The 24,179-nt window shown below is 43.5% G+C and overlaps 1 protein-coding gene across 1 annotated transcript in view; it reads right to left on the reverse strand.

Annotated features, from left to right (window-relative positions):
- Nucleotides 1–24,179, reverse strand: part of TTC7A (tetratricopeptide repeat domain 7A) — a 229,847-nt gene that overhangs the window by 80,976 nt on the left and 124,692 nt on the right. The window contains exon 15 of the mRNA XM_075267023.1: nucleotides 10,010–10,170. Coding sequence (XP_075123124.1) covers nucleotides 10,010–10,170 — 161 coding nt within the window. The remainder of the gene's footprint in view (nucleotides 1–10,009; nucleotides 10,171–24,179) is intronic.

Consider the following 24,179-nt stretch of genomic DNA (forward strand, 5'->3'; position numbering starts at 1 on the left):
ATAGTATGAGGTTTAGTGGTCAGAGTGAAAATTGCAGGATATAGTACATTTATATTGATAGACAATGTCAAAAAATATACAAAAAAAACCTTTAAAAATTAGATTAACATAGAAGTAGGTGTATTCCCTTTACAATGGCGCCCCTCAGCGGACATGGCGGCGTGACGCAGTGCTCACTATTTGGTTTCGATGCTTTTATTATGGTATACTAAGCCCCCCAGGGACATGGGAAAGCACAGGCTGGACTAAGTGTGGTCCGGAGACCGGGGCCCCTTTTATTATAGTGATCTATGATGCTTGTAGTTCCACTATCAGGACTGTATAGAGTAGGGGGCAGTAGAGATGCAAGGAGTATCACAGATCACTGTAATGCAGAGTCCTGGTATATGGGGTGGCTTCGGGATGGGATGTCAGGCCGATGTGCAGAGCAGATTTTCTGGTCCGTATTCACACACGTGTAGGAGTAACTCTCCTTACAGGGAAAAGGAAAACTGTCTCTGTGCTGCCACCTACTGGAGGAAGCTATACTAGCGAGGCAGCTTACTATGGAGCGTTCATGGACAGTCACCGGCCATAAGGACAAGGTATAAGATCACTGCTGCTTATATCACAGGCAGCAATATATCAGAGAACTGAGGATAAGACGGCGGCGGGAGCGCGTCACGCTTTTCCCACTTTCAGAAAACGCATTTCCATAGGTAGAACTGACACGCTGCATTTCCGCTGAAGATTCTTTTCTGCAATGTGTGGACGGTATTAGCCAGAATCTCATCCACTTTGCTGGTAATGTAAGACGTTGCGGTGTTTCCACTATTTGCGGCTCCGACCATACTGAGCCCTTAGTGCATGTTCACACATAGGATTAAGGGGATATCGTCACTCCTTAGGGAGAGACCACCGTGTAGGTGTGTGGAGTCTTATTAAGCCATATGTTCTCCACTGTGAGGGATCATGGGAAGAATATACAAATCTGTCTTCCATCAGTTATGCTGCCCACTAGGGGGAGCCACCTTTAACATCATGCCCACCCTTCCCAGAGGTCTTTGCTGCAATGATGTGCGATTTTACCAAGTCAGTCTCTCAGCCGAGGACAGCTGTTTCGATCTATTTGGATCTCTTCAGCCCGGAGCAAAGAAGACTAACTTGGCAGAGGAGAGAGGCATCTAGACAGGGTTAAGGGGATATCATCACTCCTTAGGGAGAGACCACGTGTAGGTGTGTGGAGTCTTATTAAGCCATATGCTTCTCTGCGCCGGGCTGAAGAGATCCAAATACATCGAAACAGCTGTCCTTTGCTGAGAGACTGACTTGGTTAAATCTCACATCATCGCAGCAAAGGCCTCTGGGAAGATTGGGCATGATGTTAAAGGGAGCGCCCCCTAGTGGGCAGCAGAACTGAGGCACTGTCTCCCTACTTAGATCTTGGGAGACAGATTTGCATATTCTTTCCATTATTACACATGTATATATATTATATACATACAAAAGACATTGCTAGAGGAATATGAAATGTATAATAAGTGATCCGTCCTCCCTACGTCAGATGTTATGGAATCTACTGTGAGCAATTTGCATATCTTTAGGGAAAAAAATTATATAATATCATATAATATCATAGAGCTTCAGGACATGTACTGTGTATGTCACTGTAATAGAAACAGAAATCCAAAAACAGCAACAGTGCCATCTGATGGATGGAAGAGTCATTACACTTCATTAAATGACCTCGTAACTGTTTAGGCATAACTTCGGAAGGTTGTGCTGGAAAATACAATTCTGCAACTAGAGATTTGTGCAGGATTTTGTAAAAATCACAGTGACTGTTCTCTGCACAATATACATCAATAGGTCACTTACTTTTACTAACTATGAATTCTGCAAAAACAACAAATAAATCAACGGACCAAAGAAAAAGTTGCGTTAAGATGTGACTATGACGCTGATGTGGTACCAAAGATTAAACCAAAGAGTGTTCAGGAAGTCACCAGCTTGCTGCACTTTTATGTCTATTGATTACATTCACTTCAGTGAGTGCCTTGGGCATAGATTCGGTGTACAGTAGGCAGTGAGCTCCCCCAAGTGGTGGCTGCAGGCAGGTAGAATTTTATCCTGTAAAGGGGGTTGTCTCATTCAAAGATGGGGTTTATTATGGCATAAGGATGTCTTAAAGGGCGGTTCTTAGTTTGATAAGATATGATAACATATAGCCAACTTGTAGAAACAGTGACCGTGACTGGAGTGCAGCTCCACTACATGGTTACACATGGCAGAAATTAGGAGAGTCCAGCTTGCTGCACTTTTATGTCTATTGATTACATTCATTTCAGTGAGTGCCTTGGGCATAGATTCGGTGTACAGTAGGCAGTGAGCTCCCCCAAGTGGTGGCTGCAGGAAGGTAGAATGTTATCATGTAAAGGGGGTTGTCTCATTCAAAGATGGGGTTTATTATGGCATAAGGATGTCTTAAAGGGTGGTTCTTAGTTTGATAAGATATGATAACATACAGCCAACTTGTAGAAACAGTGACCGTGACTGGAGTGCAGCTCCACTACATGGTTACACATGGCAGAAATTAGGAGAGGTCTGTGTCTGTGCTCCGAAGGGAACGACCTCACAGAGGTGCTAAACGTGAGGATCTAAGAGGACTGCGACGTGTTACGTATTAGACATGATGTAACATATACATTGTTTCTGCTTTGTAGCTGGATAAACATTCTTATCACTTATCTACATACCGCCATATATTTGCTGTGTGCAGAGCTTGATGAATTAGCTTTACTTTACTTTTTTTTCCCCTCTTTTTCATCTTTGCTTCCTAAATTACACCGCCAGATATCCATTATTCATGAAACTCAAAGTGCTACATCAATGTCTTATTGATGTCACTGGAAAACCGCCAGCCACATATTCTACCTCGCCTATATGGAAGCCCTAAGAGGGCGACACCACATTAAACGTGACAGTGGCTGAGCCCCACCACTGCATTATACAGGACTGGCAGGTCTTTTTCTCCTCTGGTCCCTTTAGGCCTCCTTCATACGACCGGAGTGTCCGCAAACACTGACCCGCAAAAAACACGTCTGCAATCACAGATCCGCAAAGAGATTTGCAAGATCCTCTACACTTGTATGTGCCGCAAATGGGGGCAAAAATAGGACGTGCTTCATAATTTGTGGTCCTTGTATATGACATGGACACACAGTCGCAAAAACGGACGCATGTATGCATGCTCTGTTCCACACGTTGAGGAGGCCAAAGGCTGAGGCCTCAAATTTTGCTGCATTTTTTTGAGCCAAACCTTCCCACCTTAATCCACTCCTGGTTTTGGCTCAAAATAATGCAGCAAATTCTACAACATAAAAAAAAAACAGTAGGCTAAGGCCTCATTCACATCTGTGTTGGTAATCCGTTTGGAGGACCGAACGCATTGGCAAGTACTGTGCAGTGAAAGCACACAGATCCTATAGACTATAATGGGGTTCGTGTGCTTTCCGCACGAGTCAGGCGGACAGGAGAGTAGATTGTGAACTACTTTTCTGTCCGCATGTTCCGTGCGGAAAGCACATGGACCCCATTATAGTCTATGGGGTCCGTGTGCTTTCACTGCACAGCACTTGCCAATGTGTTCGATTACCAACGCAGATGTGAATGTGGCCTAAGGCCCCATGTAGCAGGTCGCAGTAAAAAAGTAAAGTGGGAAAGACCACAGTGATAACAGTGTTTTCCTGCTTCCATTATATCTATAGGGAAACCTCCGGCGTTCCCAAAGGTATAATTGACATGCTGCAATTTCAAACATTGCAACGCTTTTGGAAATTTGGAAATTCTGCAAGGTGTGGATGAGTTTCACTAGAGTCCATCCACCTTGCAGTGCCAAGTAAAACACAGCATTTTTTCCATGGCGTTTCCACCACGTGGGGGGCCCTGACCTTAGACTGGGGCTCCACATTGGGGGAACGCAGCTTTTTTTGTTGCAGATTTTGGGAGTCAAAGCCAGGAGTGGATTGAGCAGAAGAGACTCCATTTTCTGCAGCTTCTACACTGTCCAGCTGTATCCTATATAGCTCCGCCCACACAATAGCTTGATCCTATCAGAGAACGGCTCAAGGACCTGTGATGATGTCATCAAGGGTCCTTTTAGTGTAGTCTGAACATAAATTCGTTCATAGCGGTCGTGAAGTGACGTCATTTACCGAGATAAAAAGTAGCCTATGTTTTAATCGGGGTTCTAATCTATGTATGTGACAAATTTCATGCAAATCCGTTCAGCGGTTTTTGCGTGATTGAGGAACAAACAAACAAACTTCATATTAGGATTAGTAGGATAGGATTGGATAGGATAGGATAGGATTAGTAGGATAGGATAGGATAGGATATTAGTAGGATAGGAAGGATAGTAGGATAGGATTCCTTTTGTAGCCATTCTTGGCTTTGGCCCAAAAACCGCAGCAAAATCTGCAACAAAACAAGCTGCGTTTCTGCAATGTGGAGACTTATCCGAAAGAGAGTATCTGGGTCTGTTTAACTCCTTCCCCCTGAAAAATAATAAGGCGATCGGACGTCTCTAATACTAGCGAGGACTGATAAAAGCCTTACGTGTTTATTCAATAGTCTTAAAAAAATTCCTGGTTGCACCTGGCCAGGAAGCAGTTAATAATCCCAGTCTGCTCCTCCAGGTGCACCACCAGACTGCAAACTGGAATTAATAGGCTCTAAAATCCAAAAAAAAAACTAAAAATTTCCTGTGGCAAAAAGTGTTATCACTGAGGGAAAACTGGGACACGCAGCGCCCCTAAACATAAGAGAGCAGGGCTTTCTCTGCGCCATCCTTGGATTCCTCATCGCCGGGTGCAAATTAGCAAATTCTGTGCTAGATAGAAAATGAAGAAACCACAACGCTGCGGCTTTAATGGCGGCTCCAGCTGCATTGTGTAAGGAGAAACATCTGTCTGGGAATAATCCATTTCTCCGGGCTGGAATAGGTAATGTAATGAGGACAAGATTCATGCACTAGATATTGTTAAACAGGGAAAGCATATTTGTTTCCATATTAAAAAGCTGCCAGATCGGGCTGCTATGGAAACGCTGCGATATATATATATATATATATATATATATATATATATATATACGTTACACACAGGAACTGCCAGAGCTTTTATTAGCCGGGTATTGCAGGGGTGACACCTAATAAATCAGAATTCTGTATTTATATTGTGCTCTTTTTACGGAATTGATGGAGGAAGAGCAGGACGGATAAGAGGCCTGGAAAGACGGAGGGGCAATATAGTCCTAGGCAGGTACGTACATACGTATGGCGCTATTACATCATCCACTAAACATCCTAGATTGGGGAGAGGTGCACGCAAAATACAATTCCACTAGACTTGATTTCAAGTCAAATTAGGGGAAAAAATCCATTTGTAAGGTCAATGTAAGGCCAATTGCACACGAACGTTATGGGCTAGTTCACACGGAGTAAACGCGCCGCGCATTGTGGTGCGTTTACGGCGCGTGTACGCCGCGTTCTTTTACGGTGCGCGTTAACGCGGCGTAATCGCGCACCGTAAAAAAAACGCGGCGTACACGCGCCGTAAACGCGCCACAATACGCGGCGCGTTTACTCCGTGTGAACTCCCCCTATGGCTGTTTTCCACCCTTGTGTCATATTTTTTATCCATTTTTGGAGGCTTAATTAGGGTTGGGCCGATCTTGAGATTTCAGGATCATTTTTAAAGCCCGATTTCCGATCATTTTCCATCCGAACCCGATCCCGATCCATGAAAGTCAATAGGATTTTTTAATGATCGAAAATCAGATTTTAAAAACGACCCTGTTCACTACACAGGGTGGAGTCCAAAAATTGAAATCCAAATTTTGGACCACGCTGTGTCGTGATTAAAAAATCCGCCGACTACTTAGTCTCCCCTGCACAGAACCGCTGCCGCTCACCGGAGCTCCAGGCTGTCGCTCTCTCATTCAGATGCCAGCAGAGTGCTGCACGCGCCCCCTCTTTCCAGGCTAGTGTTAGAGATGCTGGGAGAAGGCGGGGCTTCTTGTGGCTTAGGAGAGTGTGGGCGGGTACTGGGAGGGGAGATGTGAGTGATGCTCTCACGTCTCCCCTCCCTGTACCCGCCCACACTCTCCTAAGCCCTGCCTACTTCCAGCATCAGTAACACTAGCCTAGGGAGGAGGGGGCGCGTGCAACACTCTGCTGACGTCTGAATGAGAGAGAAAGACGGACCAGAGCTCCGGTGAGCAGCAGCGGTTCTGTGCAGGTAAGTTACATGCACTGTTGAGCGATCGGGATTGGAATTCCGTTCCCAATCTTTTTTAGGCGGGATCGGAACCCAATTGCGATCGTGAAATTTACTCAATCGCCAATCGGGATCCGATCACTCAACCCTAGGCATAACCTGAAGCTCCCAGGCCCCAATGTGAAATCTGTGATGGGGCCCCTACCTATCTTGTGTCATGTAGAATAGTGGTATATTTTATGTGGCAGAGGGACCTTTGGGGCTCTTAAGGGTCCAGGGCCCGGGGAAGTGACTTTGGGATGAACTTTATTGGTCTTTTTTAATTTTTAACCAACCCAATGATCGCCAGATGCCAATCTTATATGGGCCAGAAAGCCGAACTATCTTTGTTGTCCACAGCAACCAATCACAGCGTATCTTTCATTATGTACTCTTCTCTGAAAAATGCAAGCTGCATGGTGATTGGTTGCTATGGGTAACTAAGGCAGGTTTGTTTTAAGACCCTCTGGCTGTGAAAAAGGCCAAAAATTGGGCACGTCCTATATTGTAATTCACAGTCCATCAAAAAGTTTGTGTGCTGCCACTGACTTCCATTGTTCTGAAAATGGTCATGTGACAGCTGTTAAAAATACGCCCATCAGCGTCCATTTGTCACTGTCATGTGCATGAGGCCTAGGGCTTTGTTCACGTCTGTGTCGGAGAATCCGTCGCAGATTCCGCCAAAAATTAGTAGGGAAAAAAAAAGTCCTCCATGGCGGACTCTTCTCTCCGTCAGTTTTGGTATGAAACTGCTGGATCCTATTACAGTCTATGGGGTCCCTGGTAAATGTTATTTTATTGGGTGGGCTCTCCATCGTACGGATATGAACGACAGAATCCATATTGTGTACACATGGTCTTATGTGGCAGATGGGCTGCAGAGGCTCCTTGGGCGCCAGATCTTGACTGTGACTATCACCTCCGCACCCCCCATAGCTAAGCCCCTAATAGGGGTCACGGCATGGGTCGGAAAATGAGAAGCTCTTCCTTTCTGTGTAAGCGGCCATTTTCTTGTGGCTGGCAGGCGCGAGGCCTAGAAGTTTGACCCCCAGTCCCAGAAGAAGACGCATGAAGAGGCCGTTCCAGAAGAAGATGGAGGCGGCGCTGGAGGGTTCTTTCTCAGCATTGGGGATGCCCTCAATGCTGTTTGAGCGCTGGGGACCGCCCCCAGTGCTGCAAGAGAACTCATACCAACGAAAACCCGGATTTCTACTACAAGGCGGCGCGAAGAAGACAACTAAAAGTAGGAGAAGGATTGATATTAATGGTAGAATCCTTTTAAAGGGGTTATCTACAGGATAGGACATCAATTTTTGATCGACAGGGGTCTAACCACGAGGAATTCCTCATGCCACTGCAGTGCTCCCTTCTGTGCCGCTAATACCCCCCTCGTAGTGAGTACTGCAGCGCTTGCCCTATTCCCGTCTAATCGGAAAACTTTGCAGTTGCTATTAATATTACAGCGAGTGAACATTGCAGCGCAATCTGGCAGTGGGGGACCGGTGATCTATGGGGATCCTGGTAGTTGAACCCTTATCGATCTAAAAAGAAGCTGGATATGTTCCCAGAGTTTGGCAAAAGGGGCATAATAAATCTGCCCCATGGTGAACTATAGATTGAGCATGTTGAAATTGAACATGTCTGATCCTTTTATCCATCAACACCTGCCGTAGGGAGAGGGGAGTTGACGGGAGATCGGCATGAATCCTGCCATCTTTATTACCAAATGATCTTGCTATTACCACCATGGCAAAGTCTTCCCAAAAAATTCACAGTTTTTGGGAAACATTTCAAGAAAAACCCACTAAGAACGGAACACCAAGGAGACTTTCACATTAGGATGGACCGTAATCTCATAGATTTCATAAATTCATTTTTGCCTACAGGATATAGGGTCAGTGGGCAAAAATTGTGGGCAATGATGGGGCAAAAAGTGGGCAATGATAGTGGGCAAAAATTGGATTTACTCAAACTTTATCAAATGTCATGTTGGCTTGTTCCAGATCCCTGGCCAATAGAAGGCTGTGCGTTAATGGCAACCATATCCCAAAAATAGACAGTATAGGAGTGACTTTTCTACATATGGCAGAATTCCAGGTCCAATTGTCAAACATTACACCGCCTAAGGGTCCTATCCATTATTTTACATAAGGATTAGACACCAGACTATATTAGGAATGCCCCGATCCTTACAAGACTTACATTTCTGTGGATTATATGGCAGAATCCTACAATGAAGTAGCTTAAAAAATTAACGGATACCAAATAGGATTACGCCTGGGGGGGGGATGAGAACCGGAGCGCTCTGTATTACTAGTGACATTTTGTCACATCAGACTATAAGTCTGATCCCGTACGTGTGATCTTAGGTCGGTTTGCTTTATGGCACTTAATGTCACAGCGTCCGAGGAGAATGGAGGAGATTTTAATGATGGCGGTAAAAAACAGAACAGTCGCGGGATTTCACCGAGCGGCCAGCCACAAGGATTTCTTATTTCGTATCCAATTAACAGCAGGAACCGCGGAGAAGTTTTCTGGGCGAGACAAGGCCCCCGCACCCACTTCTTAACAAACAAGGTGCTAAAACCAAAAAGTCTCTAAAACACCTTGTAGGTGATATCAGAAAGGAAATAATGACACAGCCGAAAAAAAAGGCGACGGATTCAATGGAGGACCTTGTAGTCAGTGGCGAGGAACCTGCTAGAATGTACAGCACCAGGGTAGTGGATGACAATTAGGCTGAGGCCTCCCACTGCTTGTTTTGTTGTCTCTGTCGGCGTGTGCAATAAGGAGCAGTCTACGCCCTCCCCTATCCATTGCTGATAATGTTCTGTTATTCTGCCAGGAGTAACTGTACAATAGCAAACAAATTGCTGACAAAAACCCAAGTGACCATGATATAGAAGATCCAGGCACATTGAACCACAACTATAGGGAAAATACATGCAACCAAGCAGCTAAAACACAGGGAAAAACAGTCTATAAGAACTGCTGTCGGTGAATAACAACAAAAACAGCCAGAAGTAGATACAATACCATAGAAGACTTATTTTTTCTTACTTTGGAAGCTTTGAGATATGACAATATTCAGTCCTTTGCACAGAGCAACAGTTTCCGGACATGTATGAGCAGGATGGGAGGAGAATCAACCCCTCCCACCTGTATTCACTATATGAAGAGAGAAAAGAACCTCCCCCTTCACTCGCCGTCATCCCGTCTTGCTTATCTAATGTATATATGGACGGGCCTTGCATAGTAACAGGGAGTGAACTGCAAATTAGCTATGAAGAAGACACCTAGCGGCAGAGACTTTAGTGAGGTTTCTCCACAGAAAGCAGACAGATTTTTAATGAAAGTGCATTACATTTTGCTACAGAACCAGATTCTCTATGAAATGAGACTAAGTGGTCTGAAAACTTGGTGACCAGTTAAATATTGAAATGGGGTCCATTTTTGGTGCTGGTTGACACCAACACAACCCTATGCACCTAGGACTATGAGCTTCTAGCTTCACGATTCATGGGTTGATTCCCCCCATCTACAGTATAAAGAGGAGATTGGTGGACTTGTTCTCCCCACTCACTGTATGTGATGAAGCCAACATGGACTGAGCACCATCACTCCACGGCCCCAAAGCCCTTCATCCCCACAGCAAAACTGCATCCAAATAGGCAACATGGGAATATACCCTAAAAGGAGAACAGTAAGTGTACCTGAAGTTTTTGGGATACTCGGCCAGGGCCATGTTGATGACATCGATGGCATGTTTATACTGTTTCTGTGCTGATAATAGTAGAGCTAGCAGATGCAGACAGTGCAGATCGTCCTTCTGTAGCTTCAGCGCCTCCTGCAGGTGATCTATCGCATCGGAAATCTAAACAAGGCAGAAATATCTCATTAACTATATCAGATATGTAGGTTAGTAAGACACCAGAGCATTACTAGATGGAAGTAACAGGTTAGGCGCCGTTCACATCTCCGTCAAGATTTCCATTTTTTTTGTTCCGTAACAGGAACAGAAAAACGGAAATTCCGCTAGGGACGAATGTGTCATAAGATGGACACCTATGGATCCTGTAAGGTCCCACTGACTATCATGGGGTCGGGCAATGTGAGCCTGTCCTGAAAGAAACTGGAACTAGTTTTGGGGGTGGCCGTGTGCTACCCCCCACCTCTCCACTAGCAAATCTAACCAGTTTATTACGATCCCCCTCCAGTTCTCGGCATCCAAAGAAGCCATTGTAGTGCAACATCCATATTTGTGAGTTATCCTCTCCCTTCTGGTCCTCGGTTTCGTCATGTGACTGACATTCTGACTTTTCTACTTACTCAGCACCTTGTGTGTGCACAACTATTCAGTCTCTCTATTCTTTCCTAAGAAAGGGGTTCTGGACGCTTATCCCCAATTCACAGGACAGGGGACAAGTGTCCGATTGTTGGGGGCTCTCAGCAATCAGGAGGAAGGGAGACCGAAAGACCCCCTAAGACCTCCTTGTGAATGGAGTGCCGTGCGCTGGTGTTATTAGCGCCCCATTCACTTCCATGGGACTTTGGGTGCATTACAGTCCCGGCAGCCCCTTAGAAGTGAATGGAGCGCTGCTAACACAAGTGCACTCCATTCACAAGGAGGCCTTAGTGGGAACTTTCAGTCCCCCGCCCTCTATCCTGTGTTTATAATGGGACAATGCTTATAAGACCCTCACAGGGATGAGAAACTGACATTCCGTCCACGCAAGACACTGTGGGATATTTACCAAGACTGGAGTTTCACATGCCAATCTTGACCTGCTATGTGCTGGACAGATAATACACCGCACCCTGACACATCCACTTTGCAGAAAGGAGACATGAGGGGAACACAAAACATCAAAATCAATATCAGAAATGTTGGTGAATGGCCGTTTTGACACCAAAAATTCTGATATTTTTACATCATAATAACCCCCCCCCCCCATTTGTCAGAGAATCAGAGTGTTGGTCACATGACACAGCTGAGGACCAGAAGCGAGATGATAACTCACAGTCACGTGTCCCATGTCCTTCCTGGAAGAACAGCTCAGTCATATGTACGGGACATATGTTGTATCTCATGGCCAGGCTTCCAAATGGAATTTTGTTTTGCAGGATAATGCTCACCCACACACAGGAATGACTCCACCAGATACAACGCGTCCATGGCTTGCCCGGTTGCCAGATTTATCGCCAACCAAACATTTACGGGACCACCTGGGACACCAACTTACATTGCCTACAAGTGTGCAGGATCTACAGGCCTGGCTGCAAGATCTTTGGGCAAATGTCCTTCAGGATACCATACAGAACCTGTATACCTGCATGTCCTGCCGTATTTCATCTTGTATCCAGACTACAGGTGTAACATCTGTGGTAAATGTACTGCTATATACCATACAGAGCCTGTATATACCTGCATATCCTGCCGTATCTCATCTTGTATCCAGACTACAGGTGTAACATCTGTGGTAAATGTACTGCTATATACCATACAGAGCCTGTATATACCTCCATGTACTGCTGTATCTCATCTTGTATCCAGACTACAGGTGTAACATCTGTGGTAAATGTACTGCTATATACCATACAGAGCCTGTATATACCTGCATATCCTGCCGTATCTCATCTTGTATCCAGACTACAGGTGTAACATCTGTGGTAAATGTACTGCTATATACCATACACAGCCTGTATATACCTCCATGTCCTGCCGTATCTCATTTTGTATCCAGACTACAGGTGTAACATCTGTGGTAAATGTACTGCTATATACCATACACAGCCTGTATATACCTCCATGTCCTGCCGTATCTCATCTTGTATCCAGACTACAGGTGTAACATCTGTGGTAAATGTACTGCTATATACCATACAGAACCTGTATACCTGCATGTCCTGCCGTATCTCATCTTGTATCCAGACTACAGGTGTAACATCTGTGGTAAATGTACTGCTATATACCATACAGAGCCTGTATATACCTGCATATCCTGCCGTATCTCATCTTGTATCCAGACTACAGGTGTAACATCTGTGGTAAATGTACTGCTATATACCATACAGAGCCTGTATATACCTGCATGTCCTGCCGTATCTCATCTTGTATCCAGACTACAGGTGTAACATCTGTGGTAAATGTACTGCTATATACCATACAGAGCCTGTATATACCTGCATATCCTGCCGTATCTCATCTTGTATCCAGACTACAGGTGTAACATCTGTGGTAAATGTACTGCTATATACCATACAGAGCCTGTATATACCTGCATATCCTGCCGTATCTCATCTTGTATCCAGACTACAGGTGTAACATCTGTGGTAAATGTACTGCTATATACCATACACAGCCTGTATATACCTCCATGTCCTGCCGTATCTCATCTTGTATCCAGACTACAGGTGTAACATCTGTGGTAAATGTACTGCTATATACCATACACAGCCTGTATATACCTCCATGTCCTGCCGTATCTCATCTTGTATCCAGACTACAGGTGTAACATCTGTGGTAAATGTACTGCTATATACCATACAGAGCCTGTATATACCTCCATATCCTGCCGTATCTCATCTTGTATCCAGACTACAGGGGTAACATCTGTGGTAAATGTACTGCTATATACCATACAGATCCTGTATATACCTCCATGTCCTGCCGTATCTCATCTTGTATCCAGACTACCGGTGTAACATCTGTGGTAAATGTACTGCTATATACCATACACAGCCTGTATATACCTCAATGTCCTGCTGTATCTCATCTTGTATCCAGACTACAGGTGTAACATCTGTGGTAAATGTACTGCTATATACCATACAGAGCCTGTATATACCTCCATGTCCTGCCGTATCTCATCTTGTATCCAGACTACAGGTGTAACATCTGTGGTAAATGTACTGCTATATACCATACAGAGCCTGTATATACCTCCATGTCCTGCCGTATCTCATCTTGTATCCAGACTACAGGTGTAACATTGGTGGTAAATGTACTGCTATATACCATACACAGCCTGTATATACCTCCATGTCCTGCCGTATCCCATCTTGTATCCAGACTACAGGTGTAACATCTGTGGTAAATGTACTGCTATATACCATACAGAGCCTGTATATACCTCCATGTCCTGCCGTATCTCATCTTGTATCCAGACTACAGGTGTAACATCTGTGGTAAATGTACTGCTATATACCATACACAGCCTGTATATACCTCCATGTCCTGCCGTATCTCATCTTGTATCCAGACTACAGGTGTAACATCTGTGGTAAATGTACTGCTATATACCATACAGAGCCTGTATATACCTCCATGTCCTGCCGTATCTCATCTTGTATCCAGACTACAGGTGTAACATCTGTGGTAAATGTACTGCTATATACCATACAGATCCTGTATATACCTCCATGTCCTGCCGTATCTCATCTTGTATCCAGACTACAGGTGTAACATCTGTGGTAAATGTACTGCTATATACCATACAGAGCCTGTATATACCTCCATGTCCTGCCGTATCTCATCTTGTATCCAGACTACAGGTGTAACATCTGTGGTAAATGTACTGCTATATACCATACACAGCCTGTATATACCTCCATGTACTGCTGTATCTCATCTTGTATCCAGACTACAGGTGTAGCATTGGTGGTAAATGTACTGCTATATACCATACACAGCCTGTATATACCTCCATGTCCTGCCGTATCTCATCTTGTATCCAGACTACAGGTGTAACATCTGTGGTAAATGTACTGCTATATACCATACAGAGCCTGTATATACCTCCATGTCCTGCCGTATCTCATCTTGTATCCAGACTACAGGTGTAACATCTGTGGTAAATGTACTGCTATATACCATACAGATCCTGTATATACCTCCATGTCCTGCCGTATCTCATCTTGTATCCAGACTACAGGTGTAACATCTGTGGTAAATGTACTGCTATATACCATACAGAGCCTGTATATACCTCCATGTCCTGCCGTATCTCATCTTGTATCCAGACTACAGGTGTAACATCTGTGGTAAATGTACTGCTATATACCATACACAGCCTGTATATACCTCCATGTACTGCTGTATCTCATCTTGTATCCAGACTACAGGTGTAGCATTGGTGGTAAATGTACTGCTATATACCATACAGAGCCTGTATATACCTCCATGTCCTGCCGTATCTCATCTTGTATCCAGACTACAGGTGTAACATCTGTGGTAAATGTACTGCTATATACCATACAGAGCCTGTATATACCTCCATGTCCTGCCGTATCTCATCTTGTATCCAGACTACAGGTGTAACATCTGTGGTAAATGTACTGCTATATACCATACACAGCCTGTATATACCTCCATGTCCTGCCGTATATCATCTTGTATCCAGACTACAGGTGTAACATGTGTGGTAAATGTACTGCTATATACCATACAGAGCCTGTATATACCTCCATGTACTGCTGTATCTCATCTTGTATCCAGACTACAGGTGTAACATCTGTGGTAAATGTACTGCTATATACCATACAGAGCCTGTATATACCTCCATGTCCTGCCGTATTTCATCTTGTATCCAGACTACAGGTGTAACATCTGTGGTAAATGTACTGCTATATACCATACACAGCCTGTATATACCTCCATGTCCTGCCGTATCTCATCTTGTATCCAGACTACAGGTGTAACATCTGTGGTAAATGTACTGCTATATACCATACACAGCCTGTATATACCTCCATGTCCTGCCGTATCTCATCTTGTATCCAGACTACAGGTGTAATATCTGTGGTAAATGTACTGCTATATACCATACACAGCCTGTATATACCTCCATGTACTGCTGTATCTCATCTTGTATCCAGACTACAGGTGTAGCATTGGTGGTAAATGTACTGCTATATACCATACAGAGCCTGTATATACCTCCATGTCCTGCCGTATCTCATCTTGTATACAGACTACAGGTGTAACATCTGTGGTAAATGTACTGCTATATACCATACACAGCCTGTATATACCTCCATGTCCTGCCGTATTTCATCTTGTATCCAGACTACAGGTGTAACATCTGTGGTAAATGTACTGCTATATACCATACAGAGCCTGTATATACCTCCATGTCCTGCCGTATCTCATCTTGTATCCAGACTACAGGTGTAACATCTGTGGTAAATGTACTGCTATATACCATACAGAGCCTGTATATACCTCCATGTACTGCTGTATCTCATCTTGTATCCAGACTACAGGTGTAACATCTGTGGTAAATGTACTGCTATATACCATACAGAGCCTGTATATACCTCCATGTCCTGCCGTATTTCATCTTGTATCCAGACTACAGGTGTAACATCTGTGGTAAATGTACTGCTATATACCATACACAGCCTGTATATACCTCCATGTCCTGCCGTATCTCATCTTGTATCCAGACTACAGGTGTAACATCTGTGGTAAATGTACTGCTATATACCATACACAGCCTGTATATACCTCCATGTCCTGCCGTATCTCATCTTGTATCCAGACTACAGGTGTAATATCTGTGGTAAATGTACTGCTATATACCATACACAGCCTGTATATACCTCCATGTACTGCTGTATCTCATCTTGTATCCAGACTACAGGTGTAACATCTGTGGTAAATGTACTGCTATATACCATACAGAGCCTGTATATACCTCCATGTCCTGCCGTATCTCATCTTGTATACAGACTACAGGTGTAACATCTGTGGTAAATGTACTGCTATATACCATACACAGCCTGTATATACCTCCATGTCCTGCCGTATTTCATCTTGTATCCAGACTACAGGTGTAACATCTGTGGTAAATGTACTGCTATATACCATACAGAGCCTGTATATACCTCCATGTCCTGCCGTATCTCATCTTGTATCCAGACTACAGGTGTAACATCTGTGGTAAATGTACTGCTATATACCATACAGAGCCTGTATATACCTCCATGTCCTGCCGTATCTCATCTTGTATCCAGGTTAGAGGTGTCAACATGGTCCTAGAGCCTCCGTTCAATTGCAGAGTTTTTCCCAATAACCCTCTCCTTTCTCCTAATATTATAATCCCCATATATCATGTGGTTCAATACACCAACAAGTCCTACAGATTTCCTACAACGCTCTTCACATTGGCTGCTTCAGTGGGAAAACGTTGGCATTTATGGCCGTACGAAGCAAGCGTTGTACCCATATCGGCTCCTACCATAATAGGATAATATAGGATGATGGCTGCCAACCCATTTACAGATCGGTAACCTTCAGGAAGTCTCCGTGTCCATAAATCGGGGACTCATTATATACCGTCCTATAGCATTCACCATGTATACAGTATAGTGGAGTAATGTGCTTTATACGGTATATTCAGTGCACTGACATACAGTATATACACTCCGCATCTCCCGTCCAGCTGAACGGCTGCCCACAGGAATAACTCTTCACTATAGGAAAGTTTTATAACCACGTCGACTCCATAACTTCACACGACCGAAGTCCATTACTTGGGAGTTCATTATGGAGTTTTCTCCGAGTCACATAGAAGTTTATGGACATGGCGTTACGTAGATGAATATACAAGCACAGATTGCTATATACTGTCACTACTGAAAGGGGCCATCCAAAAAAGACAACCATTTTCCATAGGTGCGTATTGAGTAGGGGTCCGTATCCGTGCCCTGCACCTCTCCCTATAATGGCAGTGCATTAGTGAAAGAGGACTTAGCCACTTTGTTGTCGGTCGCATAGGAAAGATTATGTCCCCAGGATTGCCTCTAGAAAGCCCGGACTCGCCCCCAATCTGATTGGTGGTGTTTTGTGAGCCCCAACCCTTACCAGACCTGGGCGTGAGACTATATTGCTTCCAAAAATTCAGCACTGTCCTGGTCTATTTGGAAAAGTTGGCAACTAGGTCTTCATGTCACAGCTACAATACTGGTGTCTGAAGAGTAAAGCACTGGAGACCCAGCAAGAAACATTAACCCCTTCACCACCCCTGACCACTAGGTGTAAAATATTAACCATCTTCACTACTTAGATCACCAGGGTGGAGCAGAATCGGTTATTCAATGGATGACCTATAGTAAGGATAGGCCAAGTAACATATCTGTCACATCCCTTTAAATCCTCAACAAGCTATACAAGCAGGAAAGTTATTAACTCTTCCAGTATCGCAGACCAAAAGATAGGAGACCATTACATAGCACCCCGATATTCTCTTATCCCCATAGAGGGAAGAGTTTCACCATTCAGGTATTCCAAAAATTCTATAGAATGTCTTTATTTATCCGGGTAATAAAATATATCTGGCTGCTGGCAAATCATAGCATAGATATAGTATACAGTGTGTCAGTATATAATAGAATCTCATATACATCTAATCTATCTCCTATCTATCTATCTATCTATCTATCTATCTATCTATCTATCTATCTCCTATCTATCTATCTATCTATCTATCTATCTATCTCCTATCTATCTATCTCCTATCTATCTATCTATCTATCTATCTATCTATCTATCTCCTATCTATCTATCTATCTATCTATCTATCTATCTATCTATCTATCTCCTATCTATCTCCTATCTATCTATCTATCTATCTATCTATCTATCTCCTATCTATCTATCTATCTATCTATCTATCTATCTATCTATCTATCTATCTCCTATCTATCTATCTCCTATCTATCTATCTATCTATCTATCTATCTATCTATCTATCTCCTATCTATCTATCATCTATCTATCTATCTATCTATCTATCTCCTATCTATCTATCTATTTATCTATCTATCAATCAATCAATCTCCTATCTATGTATCTATCTCCTATCTATCTATCTATTTATCTATCTATCAATCAATCAATCTCCTATCTATGTATCTATCTCCTATCTATCTATCTATCTATCTATCTATCTATCTATCTATCTCCTATCTATCTATCTATCTATCTATCTATCTATCTATCTCCTATCTATCTATTTATCTATCTATCTCCTATCTATCTATCTATCTATCTATCTATCTATCTATCTATCTCCTATCTATCTATCTATCTATCTCCTATCTATCTATCTATCTATCTATCTATCTATCTATCTATCTATCTCCAATCTATCTATCTATCTATCTATCTATCCTTCTATCTATCTATCTATCTATCTATCTATCTATCTATCTATGCATCCTTCTATCTATCTATCTATCTATCTATCTCCTATCTATCTATCTATCTATCTATCTATCTCCTATCTATCTAACCTTCTATCTATCTATCTATCTATCTATCTATCTATCTATCTATCTCCTATCTATCTATCTATCTATCTATCTATCTATCTATCTATCTCCTATCTATCTCCTATCTATCTATCTATCTATCTATCTATCTATCTATCTATCTATCTATCTATCTATCCATTATCCCTCTTTCACATCCCCATCTATCCATCCGCACATTTCTTCTTATCTATGCATGTCATCCCTTTAGTGAAAATGTCACAAGCAAATACATAACAGGATTTCGTGCCGCCGCGTCTATGTAAATCCTATCATTTGTCTAGCACTTGATATCATTCTCCATTTCCAGAGGGACAAACAGCCAAGTATCTATTGACAGATGTCGCTGCTTATTTCATTAAGGAGCTGGGTAATATGAGGAACATGGAAGTTTGCTTCCCAGATGGTGTGCTGAAACTCGGGGACCTGGGCTCATTTGCCAGCTTGAATTCCCAGCCAGTGCTGAGCTCTGCAGCGATTCTGTATCAGATGGACTGCCAACTCCACCGGGGCTTACAGCAGCTATGTGCCCTGTTCATCAGTCCGTAGGTTCAGTGCTGGAACGGATCTGATGTTACGTCCTGTACGGTCGACCGTGGTGAAGGGCAAGGCTATAAAGCAATATGCCATTAAAGTACTGACACAGCATTAAAAATAAACCGTGCCGTATAAAAACCAGGGGTTAATGATCCTTGGGTTATTACTAATTTTGTGGAATTGCTGCCACCGCTCCTTGCCAAGAACAAGAAAACTTCCGCATAATCAAGTTTAATGATTACTTGCGGTTCGTGTATCTAAGCTCCGAAAGAACAAACATCAAGACTTCACCTCCCCAAATACAATGTCTTGGCGTCTCTTTCATAAGTCGGACAGAGAGGAAGAAAAAATAATAATTTGTGTCCTGACATTAGAAATGTCAGAATTAATGAGCACAGGAGGCAATAAATGAAAAACCGGCTCAGACCCTGGAAGAAGAATACATCACCGTCCATCTAAGCAAGTCACAAGACCAAAGGGAGGCAGCGAAGAGGAAGCACCAAATCTTACCCAAAACTAGTAATGGCTGACCTAGAGGTCCCAGTGTCACCCATACTTAGCTATTGGAGTCCTGGTACACGAGGGACCCCTCTGCCATGTAGAGTAAGGAGACACCAGTACTATAACTACCCCATGATTGGTGGGCACCTCTATTACAGATTCCATACCTATCGGAGTCTCCATTGTAGAGTCCTCCTGCATGGAGGACCTTTTTCTCTGCCACTTTACATTTCAAAACAATGGACACCCAATGGACCCCATTAGAGTCAATGGTGTTCGCCGGGCTCTGTGTGTAACCGATCATATAGCGGTCTACCTCTCCATTGTTCTGGTCCCCCGATGGACCCAAAGAGTGGAGATGTTTTTAGTAGAGACATATGTTGTTTTGATCACTTGTCAATAGATACAACCAACAGAAATTGATTTTCTATGGTCAGGAGCCCAGCCATGATGTCCTTATTGTGGTTGGGTTATCTTCTCATACATGGAGTGTCCTCCTGATAACCAGCCATGATGTCCTTATTGTGGTCGGGTTATCTTCTCATACATGGAGTGTCCTCCTGATAACCAGCCATGATGTCCTTATTGTGGTCAGGTTATCTTCTCATACATGTAGTGTCCTCCTGATAACCAGCCATGATGTCCTTATTGTGGTCGGGTTATCTTCTCATACATGTAGTGTCCTCCTGATAACCAGCCATGATGTCCTTATTGTGGTCGGGTTATCTTCTCATACATGTAGTGTCCTCCTGATAACCAGCCATGATGTCCTTATTGTGGTCAGGTTATCTTCTCATACATGTAGTGTCCCCTCCTGATAACCAGCCATGATGTCCTTATTGTGGTCAGGTTATCTTCTCATACATGTAATGTCCCTCCTGATAAACAGCCATGATGTCCTTATTGTGGTCGGGTTATCTTCTCATACATGGAGTGTCCTCCTGATAACCAGCCATGATGTCCTTATTGTGGTCGGGTTATCTTCTCATACATGTAGTGTATACCTGATAACCAGCCATGATGTCCTTATTGTGGTCGGGTTATCTTCTCATACATGTAGTGTCCTCCTGATAACCAGCCATGATGTCCTTATTGTGGTCGGGTTATCTTCTCATACATGTAGTGTCCTCCTGATAACCAGCCATGATGTCCTTATTGTGGTCAGGTTATCTTCTCATACATGGAGTGTCCTCCTGATAACCAGCCATGATGTCCTTATTGTGGTCAGGTTATCTTCTCATACATGTAGTGTCCTCCTGATAACCAGCCATGATGTCCTTATTGTGGTCGGGTTATCTTCTCATACATGTAGTGTCCTCCTGATAACCAGCCATGATGTCCTTATTGTGGTCGGGTTATCTTCTCATACATGTAGTGTCCTCCTGATAACCAGCCATGATGTCCTTATTGTGGTCAGGTTATCTTCTCATACATGTAGTGTCCCCTCCTGATAACCAGCCATGATGTCCTTATTGTGGTCGGGTTATCTTCTCATACATGTAGTGTCCTCCTGATAACCAGCCATGATGTCCTTATTGTGGTCGGGTTATCTTCTCATACATGTAGTGTCCTCCTGATAACCAGCCATGATGTCCTTATTGTGGTCGGGTTATCTTCTCATACATGTAGTGTCCTCCTGATAACCAGCCATGATGTCCTTATCGTGGTCAGATTATCTTCTCATACATATAGTGTCCCCTCCTGATAACCAGCCATGATGTCCTTATTGTGGTCGGGTTATCTTCTCATACATGCAGTGTTCTCCTGATAACCAGCCATGATGACCTTATTGTGGTCAGCTTATCTTCTAATACATGTAGTGTCCTCCTGATAACCAGCCATGATGTCCTTATTGTGGTCGGGTTATCTTCTCATACATGGAGTGTCCTCCTGATAACCAGCCATGATGTCCTTATTGTGGTCAGGTTATCTTCTCATACATGGAGTGTCCTCCTGATAACCAGCCATGATGTCCTTATTGTGGTCGGGTTATCTTCTCATACATGGAGTGTCCTCCTGATAACCAGCCATGGTGTCCTTATTGTGGTCGGGTTATCTTCTCATACATGTAGTGTCCTCCTGATAACCAGCCATGATGTCCTTATTGTGGTCAGGTTATCTTCTCATACATGCAGTGTCCTCCTGATAACCAGCCATGATGTCCTTATTGTGGTCGGGTTATCTTCTCATACATGTAGTGTCCTCCTGATAACCAGCCATAATGTCCTTATTGTGGTCGGGTTATCTTCTCATACATGTAGTGTCCTCCTGATAACCAGCCATGATGTCCTTATTGTGGTCAGGTTATCTTCTCATACATGGAGTGTCCTCCTGATAACCAGCCATGATGTCCTTATTGTGGTTGGGTTATCTTCTCATACATGTAGTGTTCCCTCCTGATAACCAGCCATGATGTCCTTATAGTGGTCAGGTTATCTTCTCATACATGTAGTGTCCTCCTGATAACCAGCCATGATGTCCTTATTGTGGTCAGGTTATCTTCTCATACATGTAGTGTCCTCCTGATAACCAGCCATGATATCCTTATTGTGGTCAGGTTATCTTCTCATACGTGTAGAGTTGGCTGGGTTTCCAGATCATACAAAGTTCATATGCATTGGCAATTGATCAAGACAACAGGTATCATTACTGAGATGGTGAGATGAAATCCTTAAAACTCTACAAAATTGTTAATTGTCTACAAATTTAATTATGTTTTTTTTTTTTCATGGAAAACCCTTAAATATAAGCCATGCTCCCAAAATGCCCCAACCCTTGGACACACACTCATGCCAGCCACAGTGCCCCCAAAACAGAGTACTGTACTAGTGACCATGACATCGCTTCTATAACTCTATCAGTATACTCGCACAACTTCAACATCATTTGGACAGAACTTTGCGTTGGTCTTCTGCCTCAATCAATCGTGCACCTTGCTGTGGAAGAAACCGAGTAACAATTTTGTAGGTGCAATTAGCCTCATATTTATAGCCCCCACCATTCCTGATCAATCTGTGCTTTCTTTTTGCAGAACAATTATGCAGATTTTTTTTGTCAGTAGGGAGCCTTTTGGGTGTTGAAAGTAACAGCAGCAATTGCTCAGGTGTGGTGGGGGCTAGAGAAAAAATTCCAATTGCAACAGTATCAGTGAAGCGGCGACTATTCACTGCAAAGAGGAGTCAGTGGTGACTTTAAATGGGTTCTCTAGACCAGGTAACCCCCTTAAAATGCAGCTTCCTTTAGAATAGTGTGGTATATACGGTGACGGCAGGACTCCATTTAATGTTTGGTACTCTTTAAAGTGATATGCAGACAATGCCCTTCTCACAAACACAACAATAATTCAGATGAAGCTGTGCTCCGTTAACTGTGAAAAGCAACTGTAAATACAATCTGCTCCATGTGAAAATATCCAAGGATTAATTATCGGTTCTGTTAGCCAGGAATCCTACATACTGTACTCAGTTTTATTTTTGGGGGGCTGACAACAAAGGAAAAAAAAGCAAATATAAAAACACGTTCAGAAAAGAATCGCTGATCCAAAATCATAATCCGAATGTACAAAGCATAAAACAAACAAACTGACAGTACTCTGTACGTGTGTGGTAGGCAAAAGCCAAAAAAATGAATTAGGTAACAGATTCAAGGGAGTCGAGCGCCTCCCCCCAAACATACTCAGCCGCCACCTCCGCGTTCCAGAGAACATCGCAGTGACAAACAACATACCTTTGTTATGGATGTCACTTTTATAGGATGGGTGAAGTCATAGCAATGCGAGGATTAACAAGGTGGTGCAGGCGGGAAGTGGTAGGGGTCTGAGTGGCAAGAGCAGTGCTCCGCCCCCAGTGCACCAACTGCCTCATCTGCATAAGACTACACAAAAGCTGTATTTTTCCAAATCTATAAAAGTGACATACACAAGGTTACAGTGATGAACGTGTTCTATAATCATCCGTGTACAGAACAGATTGGAAGGCCCCATAGGGGTAAGGCCTATGGGCGACAACACTTGGAGTGACATCTGATTGTCATCCGAGTGCATTCCATGATGGACTAAATTCTCGTTATCATCAGTGTTTGGATTCCGTCCGGGGAAGTCTGCATGGGGACCGCGCCAAACGGAATACCAAACCCAAGTGCAGTGAAAGCACATGGACCCCATAGACTATAATGGGGTCCGTGTGCTTACCACCAGATCTCCGCAGGCATCGTGCGGACAGGAAAGTACTTCACCATCTACTTTCCTGTCCGCATGATTGGTGCGGGCAGCGCGCAGCAAGCACACGGACCCCATTATAGTCTATGGGGTCCGTGTGCTTTTAAAGCACAGGCTTGCAATTGCGTTTGTATTCCAGTTGGAGGGTCTCCATGCGGACTCTCCCCGGACGGAATACAAAAGCAGATGTGAACAAGGGGTTAGTCCATCATGGGATGCATTTGGATGTCACTCCAAGTGTTGTCCAAGTGCATTCTGCTGCAAATTTGGCCAACCTCATTGGAAACACACTCAGGGAGCCTTCACACGGAGTA

Source organism: Leptodactylus fuscus, chromosome 3 (assembly GCF_031893055.1).
Source record: "Leptodactylus fuscus isolate aLepFus1 chromosome 3, aLepFus1.hap2, whole genome shotgun sequence".
Classification (NCBI taxonomy): domain Eukaryota; kingdom Metazoa; phylum Chordata; class Amphibia; order Anura; family Leptodactylidae; genus Leptodactylus; species Leptodactylus fuscus.